Genomic DNA, 13,008 nt, shown 5'->3' on the forward strand with positions numbered 1-13,008 from the left:
TTACTGTGCGATCTTCGTACTTTCCCAATGAGACAATTTAAGAAATGTTGATATCTGAATGCTCTAAATGCAACATCGCCTCCTCAGAAAAAAAAAATTATCTTGCTATTCTTTGTTTATTTATCAACGAACGGGTACTAATTTCGAATTAATAAACATCTGTTATGGATTATACTTCATTCTAGTTACCTGGTATGTTTCCAGGGGTGTGTCTGTTGCCGCCCTCATTACAATGCAATTGATAGTAAAAACAAGTAACTATATACTACATAAATTACAGGAACATGAGTAATTTCGAACAATTCTACAACGATGTAAGTCTATTGATAATCACTTAGATTGGAAATTGGTAACCTTCAATCAAGTTTTATTATCTGGTTCAGTAGGGTACTTACTGTTTATGAACAAGCAGTGTTCCCTCTTTCTAGTATCTACTACTGAATGGAATTTTAAATAAGGCTGCGGTCCTTTCCCGCCTATCCACTGACACGATGTGTTTATTAGCAATAACTTCTTTGTTGACACTGAACCAAATAATCAAACATGGAGAAATATTTTAGCTGTGCAAATAATCGAGTAGTTTTTCAAACTCTTCCCCATAATTTTCCTGTTGATATTTTTTTTCTTGTCTAGATTAAAGCTACTGAAAAGGAAGATGCTGTTCTTACATCACAACAGCAATTGGATCGGCTCCTTCGTCCTGGTTCAACATACTTGAACTTGAATCCATTCGAGGTATAACCAGCTTTAAGCAATTTCGATAATCTATATCTAATTGATGTTATAGGTCCTCCAAATCGATCCAGACACTGATATCGAAGTAGCTAAAAAGAAGTTTAAAAAACTGTCGTTACTCATTCACCCCGACAAAAATCCCGACGACCGCGATAGGGCTGATCAAGCTTTCGACAGTGAGTTCCAACTATGCTTGGAATGACTTAACTCTGTTTTTGCTAATATTCCATTGTGCTATTTTCAGACGACTCTAATCTTACTGTTCATTATTTTAGTTATCAAGAAGGCAATGAAACAAATAGAAAATCCACTTGAACTGAATCGATGTAAAGATTGTTATACCGAGGCTCGCGCGCGACTTTCTATAGTGGTAAGATTGCGATGATTACTCAGCTACCAACAGGTAACCTCTGTGATATCACCAATGTTGTAGATGTCTGAAAAAAGAAGAAAAGTCAAAAAGGAAACCGGTTCCAACGAGATAGAAGAAGATGACCCTGAGGTATACAAAAAACAGCTTTGGATAACAGTAACCAAAGTCTTTGCTGACCGAGAAAAGAAAAGGAAGATGCTGGAGGACCGTGCAAATGAAGAAAAGTAAGTAGTTTACTCTGCGCGCAAGGATAATTGGTCCTTCTTTACTTAACTCACTCATTCATTCCTGACCATTTATCGCACTCATAACTCCTCCCTGTGCGATAGTGTTTCAGTATCGAACACTGTTAGTTGAAAATAAATGTTTATTTAGTTCATTTATATTATAGACGTCGTGCTGCCGAGACCATTCAACAAGCTGCAGAAAAGCGAAAACTTGCAGAAGAATTTGCTAAAAACTACGAGGTAGCGCTTTCACATCACCTTTTTATGCACAATTAATATTTTGCTGCAGGAGTCTCGTGATGAGAGATCGGGCAGTTGGCGTAACTTCCAAGCAAAGAAGGCGAAACGCGCAGAAGATGGAAAAGTAATGCGAGGAGCTGCGTTTCGTCCACCAAAACAAAAACTGCAGAAATGATTCCAGCCGAGCCAGGCTCTGCAACCAAAGGAAAAATAATCTGTTCAATAAAAGTGCTAAAAACGTATTATCGACAGCATTCTTCATCTACTATCGCTTAGATTATTCTTAGGTTCTCAAAAACACTGGCACTATCGACTTAGAGTCCTGCACCCCCGAATACAAGGCGCACATATAGCCGCTGCACATTCTCTTTCTGCTATCATTGACAAACATTCGAGATTTTGTGGAATTAATGTCATACCTTTCGGTCTAATTAACCTGTTGGTACACGTACTGTAAGATAACACTTCGTATTGCAGTAAAAACTAGCATATATGGACGTTTCGTTGCTTTTGCAATCGTTCATATCCATGTTCATTAGTATATGCTTTTTTTCCTTTAGCACTGTCCAATCATACTACGTACTTCAGCACTTTGCGGTGTCCGTCTTACGCTAACTCCATTGAGAAGGACGACCTCAAAGCGGCATTTACCTAGAACAAAGTGTGGTGGGCCTCCAATGAACGACATCAACAACAAGTGCGTCATCAACCTGAACACCTGCCTCTACCTTATTTAGCAAATATTGAACATGAAGAAATATGTAAGGAACCAGCCGAATCAATTTGCTACCACAATAAACAAGAAAAGAACTATTTATTGGAACACGTAGAACCAACCTAATAATTGAAGCGAGAGCAGATGAGGTGTACAGTCAGCGGGACGCCATAAGAGCCGGAGGCTCATTCTTTTCCAGAGGAAAGGGAATAGTAAGGAAACGGAGGATGGACGCAAAATAGCACCTCTAACATAGAAAAAATCACTTGAGATTCTTCAGGATCTTGTGAGCTGCATTAAGCGTCTCGTCAGTTTTCATGAAGCAGAGTCGAATCGTGTTGTCGTTCCCCGTTTTGTTTTCCTCACTGTAAAAAGCTGATACCGGTATTGTAGCTAGTTTCTTCTCCCTGCATAGCCATCTCACGAAACGGAAATCGAGGTTATCGCGACAAGGTTCGGAGTTCTTGAATGGACCTTCGATACTTCCAAAGTAAGCAATCATGAAGTATCCAGCATCAGGGCGAATTGGGTTGAAACCCGCTTCAGAGAGCATGTTGAAAAGTTGGTCACATTTCCTTCGCAGTTCACTGGGAAGACCAGTTAGAAGATATGATTGACCGGGATCACTAGAGAAAAGTTCAAGTTCCTTTTCGAATGCCACCGCAAGAGCTTCCTGAGTTGGAGTACTACAGGTGAACGCACAGTTTTGGTGCACCATCCTGAGAGGAGTAATCAGATGTTTTGGAGCTATGGACCAACCTAACTTCCAGCCAGTAACAGAGAACGCTTTGCCCGCGCTTCCTATAGAAATAGTTCGATCGTACATTCCAGGAAGGGTAGCAAAGCGAATCATTTCCTTGTCCCAAACGTGCCACTCATAAACCTCATCCGCCACAACAATTAAGTCGAACTCGGTTGCTACTGCAGCAATTTCTTCAAGCTCTTCACGAGTGAACAGCTTACCTGTTGGATTGTTCGGATTGTTCAGAACAATCATCTTTGTTTTGGGACTAACTTTCGAACGTAACTGCCGAATATCTAGTTGATAGTCGTTGCTTGATCTAGCGTTTTCCGCTAAAGGCATTACACAGTGAATCGGCACACCTCCAGCCATTGCCACTTGAGGAGCGTACGAGTCAAATGCTGGATCGATTATTAAAACTTCGTCTCCAGGATTAAGAAATCCCATAAAGGCGTAATACAGTGACAAATAAGCACCAACCGTGACAAGAATCTCTTCGTTCGCGTTAATCTGTCGGTTGTACAAAACCCCATACAATTTTGAAAGGATGTTGACGAGTCGAGGATGGCCGAAACTTCGAGTGTACTGGTGCCATGCTGTCTTCTCTGGGTGAGCTGCAATATCTCCTAATATATCAGCGACAAATTTTGGCATCGGCCCGTCGGGAAAACCTTGTCCAAGATTGACAGCTTGGCATTCGGCAGCTAGTGACGTGAACTCCACCCATAGACTGGGCCCTACCTCTTTGACACGATTCGCTGGAACAAATGAAGCCATTCGATGGATTTGACTTGCCTTTCTCCTGACGGAAGCAAATGCGGTCCGCAAAGCAAGCATCCAACTCTGAAGACAAACGGAGAAGCTGCGACTGAGATAGCTATAGTGAGTTCGATAGCTGTTGTATTTCGTATTAGAGCGCGACAGGCAGCCATCACTTGGAAAACCGTAAGATCTAATCATGGCGTGTAGTATCGCAATTCAGGGATGGAGTTGGTTAGAAACAATCGTTCAAATCAAGACCTCATTCAGATAAACTAGTTATGAGCATGATATTCACTGGTTTTCGCGAGGCTGCGTACATCCACACGCCCGCATTCCTAAATGGAATAAATGTAGCTACACTTATTTATGGTACATATTTACAAAACTTCGAGATAGATAAATATTAACACTCGAATCTTCAGTAGAGCCTGTCGTATTCCTCCTGATCCTAGTACTATTGTTTTCCTTTGAATCATGTCACAAAAGTTCCTCGTTATATAAGATTTTGTTTTCGCCTTCAACTCTACGTTGTAATGTAAACTCGAGTTCAACTCTGTGGAAGTTTCAACAATATAATCGATTTGAGCAAGGGATCACAAAATTAACGACACTGGATCTCCCCATGAGGGGATAGTAGTGGTGATAACGTTGAATTCTCCTAATAGTCCAGAAAAAGACTGTGTAGTAGCTACAGCCTTATGTGGTCCTATCTCCCTGACTATGAAACTTATAACGCGGTGGAATGCAGTCGACTTGATAGCTGTGTAACGTCGAAATCCAACTAATATGACAAAAATAAGCAACAGGAACTGCCCCATATGCAAAATCTCAAGCGCGATGCGAATTGCTCTCGTTCTGTTACACGAATAAGTTGCATCATGGGAGAACAGATCGCACAGGCAGCGTCGCACATTCCTTTCTGGACTACTAGGGGAAATTGAATGAGATCACAGTCGTGCTCTTAAACAACATCACCTCCTATCTCTTCGTGGATTCCACCACCGTCAATTTTCTGACAGGCTACCTTTAAAGCGCTATGGTGGGCGTAGCAGTTGAGATCGAGTGGGGACCCATGCTGGCACCTCTCCCCGCTGCGGTTCGCAACGGTCCCACCTCGATTTCATCCATCTCCAGCAGCGCTGCTTCGAGCGCAATCGTTTACGCAGCTGGACCATGCTTTATGTCGTTTTGACCAGACGTTTAACAATACACGGATAATAACAGCGTGGTAATTAAGATACTGTCTCTCGTAGACCACTCAAGAAAACAGCAAGCATGCTTCTCAATAGATGCTGTATATAAGTCCGTATATATACAGTATATATATATATATATATATATATGTATATATATATATATATATATGTATATATATGCAATCAACTCTGATCATCGTAAGGAGTCATTGCCTTGTCTTGTAGATGCCAGCTTTCTGGTTTCTCATGAGGTTATCGTTCATATTCGTTCAAAAAGTAGCAACTGCATAGACAGAGAACGATCTGCCTATGCAGCTGCTGGCTCGCTTGTAGACATTCCTTATTTGTGCATAACTAATAAATAGTCCTCTAGACTCTGGCGTTGATCTGCTTTAAAAGAGCCCAAAACTTCTTACACCCACTATATATTAAAAAAAACTTAATGTTTTCCGATGGAGGAATATAAATAGCCTGTCAAGCAGTAGGTCATACTTCCACTATGTTTTCCCGAGATTGATCTACCAGGTGAGTGCAAAGCACTGAAGGGAACCAAACATGAGCGTGAACCCAGCGGTTTCGATCGAGGTGTGACCCTCCCTAGCTCCACTTACCTATGCTGACCGAGTCTCCAACAACCATTAGTTCAACCGCATTGCTTCAAGCACAGTCGCTTATGCAACTGCACCGAGCTTTAGGCCGTTTTGACCCGAACATATACGATCAAATCTTCAAATGTGCGGGAATGTCGACTCTTCAGCACAAAACCAGGCTATGCGATTTGAAAAAAATCGTTTAGTGGAAGATTGTAATGTGATATGACCGGAATCTACAGCACCACTACATGAAGTCCGGTTAAAGTATCTTCAGTATTTGACAACGTCCTATTTTCTCATTCTATTGCTTTATCTATAGTCCTCCCCAATTCCCAAAACAACACATAGCAATGTGTGCAGCAACTCGTTGAATGCATAACGGCATATAGTATATTTGATATTAGACACTCATTCCTCTCAGCTTCCTTTGTCCGTCACACTTCATCACTCCAGGTAATCGCAAGTTAGGAGGAAAAACCCTTCTCGAATGGTACCCTTGTAATCTAAAGTTTTAAAAAGCCTTCTTTCAGACAATTGCAATTCTTTGGTCACGACAACCAAAAATTGTTCTTCATAAGGTAGTTGGGAGAATTCGTGGCATAGTACACAATACCATTAATACCAGAGGAATCGACAGTTGGCCAAGGGGAATATTGCAACTGCCGAATGCATGTCAAGACAGTCAGGATGGAGTGAATCGATGATCCTCCCGCAGATTCGATTTGTAAAAGGGAAAGCGGTCGTCAAAGTGAGCTCTAAGTTCGGGAGAACGTTAGGATAGGCGTTTGACAATTTAGAAGGTATTGACTTTTCCGCGCATTGCGAAAGGATCGTCTTGCGAACTGCTCCACTACTGAGTAAAGTGCAAACTGAGTAGAATCCATACGTTCGGCTGTGATCCTCGGCACTTTGCAGTTCGTTTCGTTCACCTACTCTGCTCTATCTGTACTAGCGCGCTCCAGTGATATTTCTGTGAGCGGGAACCCCCATTTCTGACTATGTGTTTGAATAAACAACATCTTTTTTTAATTGAAAGAAATCGTGTTGACGTACCAATTTGTTGTAAATAAGTTGCGCATTCATTTCTATTTGACTTAAGATTCCTTGTTGTCGATTGTTTTTCGCGTCTAACGTTGACTATTTGTTTGTTGGAGGTTCCTCGTCTAACGCTACTCTAACCAACGTTAACGCTGTGGCCGCGATGTCGTGTCGAAGTACACGCTCAAGAGCTGCTAAAATCACACTCGATGAGCCCGTTGAACACACTAGGAAAATAACAGACGTTTTCAAGGTAGTTGTTTTTCCTTCTATTTTTAGTAGCAACATTAATTATTTATGTCTTTCTTTAGGTAACTAGGGGACGCGCAAGACTGCAAAAGAAATCTCTATGTAGCGCAGAACCTGTACAGGGTGGAAAATGTTTGTTGACGTCTGAAGAAATTAAACAGGTGTGTGGCGAGTTCTGTAATCATCTTGCGACGTAATCGTCAGATAATCGAAATTCAGCCTTCAAGCGGTGGTGTTTGTTCTACAGCTGTGAACGAAAGTGTATGCTCTCCACCGAAACGTGTGAAGAAGGTTTTTTTCTAATAAACATTAGTGTTCCCACTACTTGTCGGTGTCTACCTCGTTCTATCAGTGAACCATTTTTTGTGACATTTTCCTAGTGTTTAATCCGTTAAAGTGTTCGATGAGGAGAGAAATCTATTCTTCGTACACTGATTTGTTGTGTGTCCTATATCTATCCACTTGACACAATAGTCCTTAACTTAGTGTTGTAAAATTCTCAGAGTGATGATTCCAAGATGGTTCGTAGCGCACGGAAGGTGTTGTTTGGCTCTCAAATAAGTTCTGAAGAATTGGATACCGTGAAAGGCGAGCAAGATGCGGAGTCGAAAAATGGAGTAAGTGATTTTGATCGCCCCAAATCCTCCTTACTTTTCATTATCAGCTTGTTAACTAACCACCTTTGGCATAATTGCAGCAAAGAAATATTCGCGAAATTTTAAGTTTGTTAAGCTGAGACAAGACTGCAGAACTACATTAAAAATATTAGGACAGATGTTCCTTAATCACGAAACCTTTATTTAGGAGGCATTTGCGATTAAACTGGGACCTGGAATGGTTTCTAGTCAAGTCGAAGCAGATGTAGTGCATTCATCTACTACGAAGCTGGAACCAGGTGTTCCTTCGTTAACCTCATTGGCCGAGAACAAGAAAGTTAGCGAGAATTTATCTTGTTATTTCATGATTTCCCTAGTTAATTAGAGACAGAAAGCGCCGTTACTTTTCAAATGACACAGTACTATCAGTATCATCAGCGTTAGTTCGAAAATGTAGCTCGAATTTCGTGGTGTTTTTCTCACTCGAACCAAATCATCTCACTCACTTCGAACGAACTCGAATGCTTAATTTATTCCTGACTAACTCGATTTTCAATATTATTGTTATTAAATTCTTCAACCTTTCAGGACGCATCTCCGATACAAATGAAGTCTGGAAAGGCTCCTGGTGTAGTCGAAGTGGTTGTCGGTACAGTATCTTCACCTTCCACGAAACTGGAACCAGATGTGGTTCTCCCTGCGTTGAATCCACTGCTAACCAAAGCTGACGAATTATGCAAAAAGCTCAGCTCCACAAGTAGGCTGTTAACCATTGTTGACTAGTCCGTTTTTCTTTTTTTAACCAATCTTTGGGACTTTCTTTCAGCTGCGCAGAGTAAGACACGGGCTCGAATACGAAACGTTGCTGAGTTGCAAGCTGTGCTTGCGCAGAAGGAATGCCTCAAGAAGATCCACGAGCAGTCGCAGCGAAATAGATCCAAGCAGGTTCTTAAAGTTTTCTCAATTGATTTACTTTTCAGTGTTATATGTTCATTTCCACTCAGCTGCAGCACTGTAGTATCATTTCAGCAATTTTTTTGAATGGATCTATATGTGACCCAAACATGGTGTAATTAGAACTATATACTTTGTCTGAATGACAATCGTGTTGCACATACACTGTTAGGTCAAGTGCAGATTTTATATTAATTATTTCGGTTTTGAGATGCGCCACCGCGTTTCTCCATCAAATCGGAATCGCTGCGATTTACGTATACTATAACTTGCGGTGTCCAGCTGATGTATAAAGTCAGTGTTTTTATACTACCAAACAAGTCTGCTACCAATTCACCGACCCTGAGGGATGGTGGGAGGTTAAGGCGTTGGTTGGCGTTAAAACGGTTCCGAACTATTCACAGCCAAATCTCTTACCGACTACGCTGCACCCTCACTTTTTTCTTCATTCGGGAAGGCGGGTGTAGCGCGGTCGCTAACAGGTTTGGCTGCAACTGCACGATCGATAGTTGCTTCGAAATCAATGATGCCAACCAAGCTCTTCGATCCTCTAGAGTCGATAGATTGGTGGCATACTTGTTTAGGAGGGTAAAACCACTGATTCGAGTTATCGGCTCGCGCATGTAAGTGATAGGATGCATAACGTGTTCAAAAACCCCAGACTATCCTGAATTTAAGGCAAGCGCGTAGGCGAATTTTTATGAGGATTGATCCACTCCGTGCACTTTATTACTTTACCTTTTAATTCGGTTTTCTTGCTGATCGTACAGTATGTCTAACTGCTTATGTGATTGGTGTCGTTTCGTGTACAGAGCGTTGATTTTCACGCTATTAGGTGGAAGAACATGCTAAGCTTCTGAAATCTCCAACTAAGCCGACAAGTTTGGCCATTATCAAAACGAAAACAGTCAAAGATAAAAGGACTGAGCAGGTATCAGAACTTTTATGTGTTTCTGTGCGGGTGCTTATTAGTATTTTCTTAATGTTTAGTGCCCTCACTCTGTTCCTAAGGATATTCCTGAATTCGTGCTCCCTAGTCACACCAAGACGGAAAAAGACATAGAAGAATTTGAATTGGATGATAAAAGGTGCTCATCTATTGTTCTGGTAGAGAAAAATGATTTTTTCTTTTTTTATGCGTTAATTATTTATTCTTTAGACATGTTTTTGAATATGGTAAGGCTTCGCGTCTAGTGGATGAAGTGAAGAAAAATTCAGCGTTGCCACTCCCTCTTCAGTACGAGCGCCTCTTGGAAACATTTCAATGTTGCGATAGAGTGAGAGGAAAATTTCTTTGTTTTGCGTTAGTATAATAGGATTACTGCCTTATAGGTTGTTTCAATCTACACTTCGCAAGGACGAAGATGTGTTGTTTCTGAAATCCAAAAAAATGTGGAGAAGAACACCCAGATGTTTGTTTTGCTAACGCTTCTGTCTGGGCACTTTGTTGTTGCTTATTAGTTATTATTAATATGGTTTTTGGCAGTTATTTAACGCTTTCAGAAGTTTTACGCGCAAGAATTTGGCTCAAATAATTCATGTCTATCCAACATCTTATGATGTTCGCATCGAAAAACGTTGGAATCCTTTTGGTGGCGAGTCGAAGTGCGGGAAATTTGATCTGATAATGGCTGCTAATCTCAATGATGGTACGCACTTTTCGTCTGCATGATTACATTTTCATGCATTTGTTTTTCTAACTTGTTCCGAACAAGGGGTTATGAGGTTGTTACTATCTTTTATTCATGGTCGGCGTTTCGGCCTTAAATAGCGGGTGATTTCGATTTTTTGAGAATCTGAAAGGATGAAATCGAACGTGATTTATCCGATCTAACTCTTTATCCCCCTAACGAAGAAAATTGTAACTCTACTGTTGGATATTATAGCTACATGCAGAAGCGTAGACCTAACTAGACTACCTAAGGATCGGATAATTTTCCTGCTGCAGCCAGATACCTCTGTTGCGGTGACTAGCACATTCAAGTATCAGCCTTAAATAGGAGGTGTGTTCCGCGCATTCCTCTTTGCGATTCAACTTTGGACTCCCGGATCGATCCTGGATAATCGAGCGATCTTAACTTCAAAATCTTCTTCGTTATAATACCACACCTTACGACCACCTAACGCAGTGGAGCTACGTGATTTCCTTTTGTCGTCCAAGTGTTCTTTAACTCAAATACTTAGTGATCTAGCTGTTTCTCCTGTGTATTCATTACCGCACTGCATACAAAAAATCGGAAAAACAATACAGTCACTTTCTTTGTTGTATGGACGTATTTTGCACTCCGGTATAGTGCAAATACGGTCATATGGGCGATTGCGTATGAGCCTTTGCTTAAGATTGCTAAAAGCTCTCCAATAGCTAAAAATTCTTCAAGGTTACTTTCCTCATAGTTTTCTGAACCACTTCTGTAGCTATCGTATGCTTTCAATACTATACGAAATTCACCTCGACACTTAACACAGTGGACATGTACTCAGGGACATTAACTTTGAAAATAAGCAGCTTTGCAGTCTTCGTTGTTTGTTTTTGCTTTCTGCAATCGAATGTTCGGTTGTGATTTGGACCAGTTCTGCAATGTTTTAAATCCGAAGTTGCAGGAACCTGTATTTTTCTACCTTTTACTTGGGCAACATTTCAGATTTATCGGGGTATTTGCTGCCAGACTCGCCGGTTAAGGCGGACAAACTTCCCTTACCAACAGTCACTCCCAAGAAGCTACTTTCTCCAAGGAAGAAAGTTGTTAATGTAGTGCCCAGGTAAATATGCAAAGCGATATATTCTTATTTTGTACTCTGACACTTATGCTTGTTCATCTTTCTGCAATGTATGTAGGTGATAACTACATTTTAACAAAAATGTATCCTGTTCTCCTTTATTTTGTTATTTGTGAATGTGGTCAGCTTTGCATTTGATCCCCTGATTGTCGCAAAACTAGTGTGAGCATTCAAATACAATAATTTTGTAGAGATCCAGTGCTTGACGGGAAACCTCGCCTCGAAGGATGGCGCATGACATGCCGTTGCCATGTTTTTCGTCACAAACTCGTTGAAATCGCCAAGAAGTTCCATAAAAAGTTTATTGAAAGAATAGGCTGTAAGTTTTCGCTAGTTATTATCGATGTAAATTTCGTTCATGTAAGTTTTCAGTGTCAATGAGTGAGTCTGAGCATTCGAAGTTGCGTCGATTCCATCCAAAGTTTGATCTAGACTCCGAATGCGAAAAAATACCTGAGGTGCACTATGTTTTCCACTTTTAGATTTAAAGGACATCATTGTTTATTATTTATTATGTCGACATTGTTGACAGTATTATGCTTTACCATCATTTTGGTAGCATTGGTAATACTTAGATACAAGAATTCACATGTTTCAGGCGGAGATTCCTGATGTACCTCATGATGATGTGGAGCATCGTCTTGAAATGCGCGATTATTTCGCTTCAGTCGATACCAGCGTTGCTCTCCCGAAGGCCATCAACGTAAATTGCAATATTATATCCTGAGCTGTCGTATAGTTATCTATATAAGTGTTTTAGACTGTAATCGAGGAGTTAAAAAGTCCTGTGAAAAGGATAGTCAACTCAGAAGCATCCGTGCCGCTTTCACCGCGACAATTTGCCGAAAAACAAGCGTCCAAACCTAAAGGAGCGATATCTCTGCTCGAAAGGGTTTGAAATTGCAACGATTTAAAAACTACATTGATTTTGATATCTTTTTTTAGATACGCGCGAAAGAAGCAGCTAAAAAAGCAGCTGAGAGTTTGCGTGACCCAGTTGTTGAGAGGAAACTGGAGATATTAAATCGGATTCTTCACGGCCTCCTGAGATGTATTACAACGTAAGTTGTTTTTTTTTTTCTATACGTTACCCGTTAACAAGAAAAGTTGTATCGTTTTATACCTTGACTGCCCAGGATGTGGTTATTTTAAGAGTCATATCGTAATATTGTTTCTCAGGTATTTTGCATTCAAAAAAGTGCGGTCGATGGAAATGGGTGTGTTGTCCGAGCAAATTACACGAAGTCAATCATCTATGAACCGCTGTGAGTTAAGGAGTCTTATTTTTGTAGGTTTATGAGAAGGAAAGATGTGTTGCGATCAATTTTTGCTATATTTAAGGAGATTTTTCTAGTAATTCGTTCTCATATGCATTACACATCAGTTTGAGAGAACTTTCCCCGTTCAGCATTGATACTGGAACACGTCACTGTCCTCTGCGAAGTTGCGTCCGACTGTGTGGCTCTCACGGATGTCGCAGGCAAAAAATACTTGCAAATCAAGAATAATGATTATTTGACGTTAGAAAAGTTGATACAAGATGAAATTTCTCGTCTCCGAGGTGCTCCCCCGCCGCATGGTTCAGGTATTGCTATAGTGAAAAAGCCTGCTGTCAGAGCTTTATTCTAGGTAGTGTTTTTGAGTATTGCGATTCGCTCGCATATGTACAGAACCTACTGCGCTTAGTCTTTACTTTGCGTTCCATTACTTCCACATATTCTTTACATTTTTAGCTTTCCTTGTACCCTATGCATGATCTACAATTTTTATCGCTATATTTTGTTATTTTGATGTACTTTATCAGCTTTCA

At 40.6% G+C, this 13,008-nt stretch overlaps 3 protein-coding genes across 3 annotated transcripts; 2 read left to right on the forward strand and 1 right to left on the reverse strand.

Annotated features, from left to right (window-relative positions):
• Positions 1–284: 284 nt before the first annotated feature.
• RB195_006630 (uncharacterized protein) lies at positions 285–1,750 on the forward strand (the record flags this gene model as incomplete). Its single annotated transcript, XM_013441903.2, has 7 exons — positions 285–314; positions 634–735; positions 788–911; positions 1,011–1,105; positions 1,169–1,332; positions 1,500–1,575; positions 1,625–1,750. 7 exons carry the CDS (start codon positions 285–287, stop codon positions 1,748–1,750), a joined length of 717 nt encoding a protein of 238 aa, XP_013297357.1.
• An 802-nt stretch (positions 1,751–2,552) lies between these two features.
• Positions 2,553–3,869, reverse strand: RB195_006631 (uncharacterized protein; the record flags this gene model as incomplete). The annotated part of the gene is made up of 1 exon (XM_013441902.2): positions 2,553–3,869. The coding sequence occupies one exon, from the start codon at positions 3,867–3,869 to the stop codon at positions 2,553–2,555; it is 1,317 nt and encodes a 438-aa protein (XP_013297356.2).
• A 2,915-nt stretch (positions 3,870–6,784) lies between these two features.
• On the forward strand, positions 6,785–12,827 carry RB195_006632 (uncharacterized protein; the record flags this gene model as incomplete). Its single annotated transcript, XM_064179824.1, has 20 exons — positions 6,785–6,874; positions 6,933–7,031; positions 7,090–7,161; positions 7,374–7,487; positions 7,675–7,803; positions 8,055–8,223; positions 8,293–8,411; positions 9,256–9,351; positions 9,411–9,508; positions 9,580–9,697; positions 9,753–9,832; positions 9,924–10,069; positions 11,063–11,180; positions 11,390–11,517; positions 11,571–11,656; positions 11,797–11,901; positions 11,959–12,090; positions 12,144–12,259; positions 12,378–12,463; positions 12,607–12,827. The coding sequence occupies 20 exons, from the start codon at positions 6,785–6,787 to the stop codon at positions 12,825–12,827; spliced, it is 2,322 nt and encodes a 773-aa protein (XP_064036750.1).
• Positions 12,828–13,008: the final 181 nt, after the last annotated feature.

This window comes from Necator americanus, chromosome I (genome assembly GCF_031761385.1).
Source record: "Necator americanus strain Aroian chromosome I, whole genome shotgun sequence".
Taxonomy (NCBI): domain Eukaryota; kingdom Metazoa; phylum Nematoda; class Chromadorea; order Rhabditida; family Ancylostomatidae; genus Necator; species Necator americanus.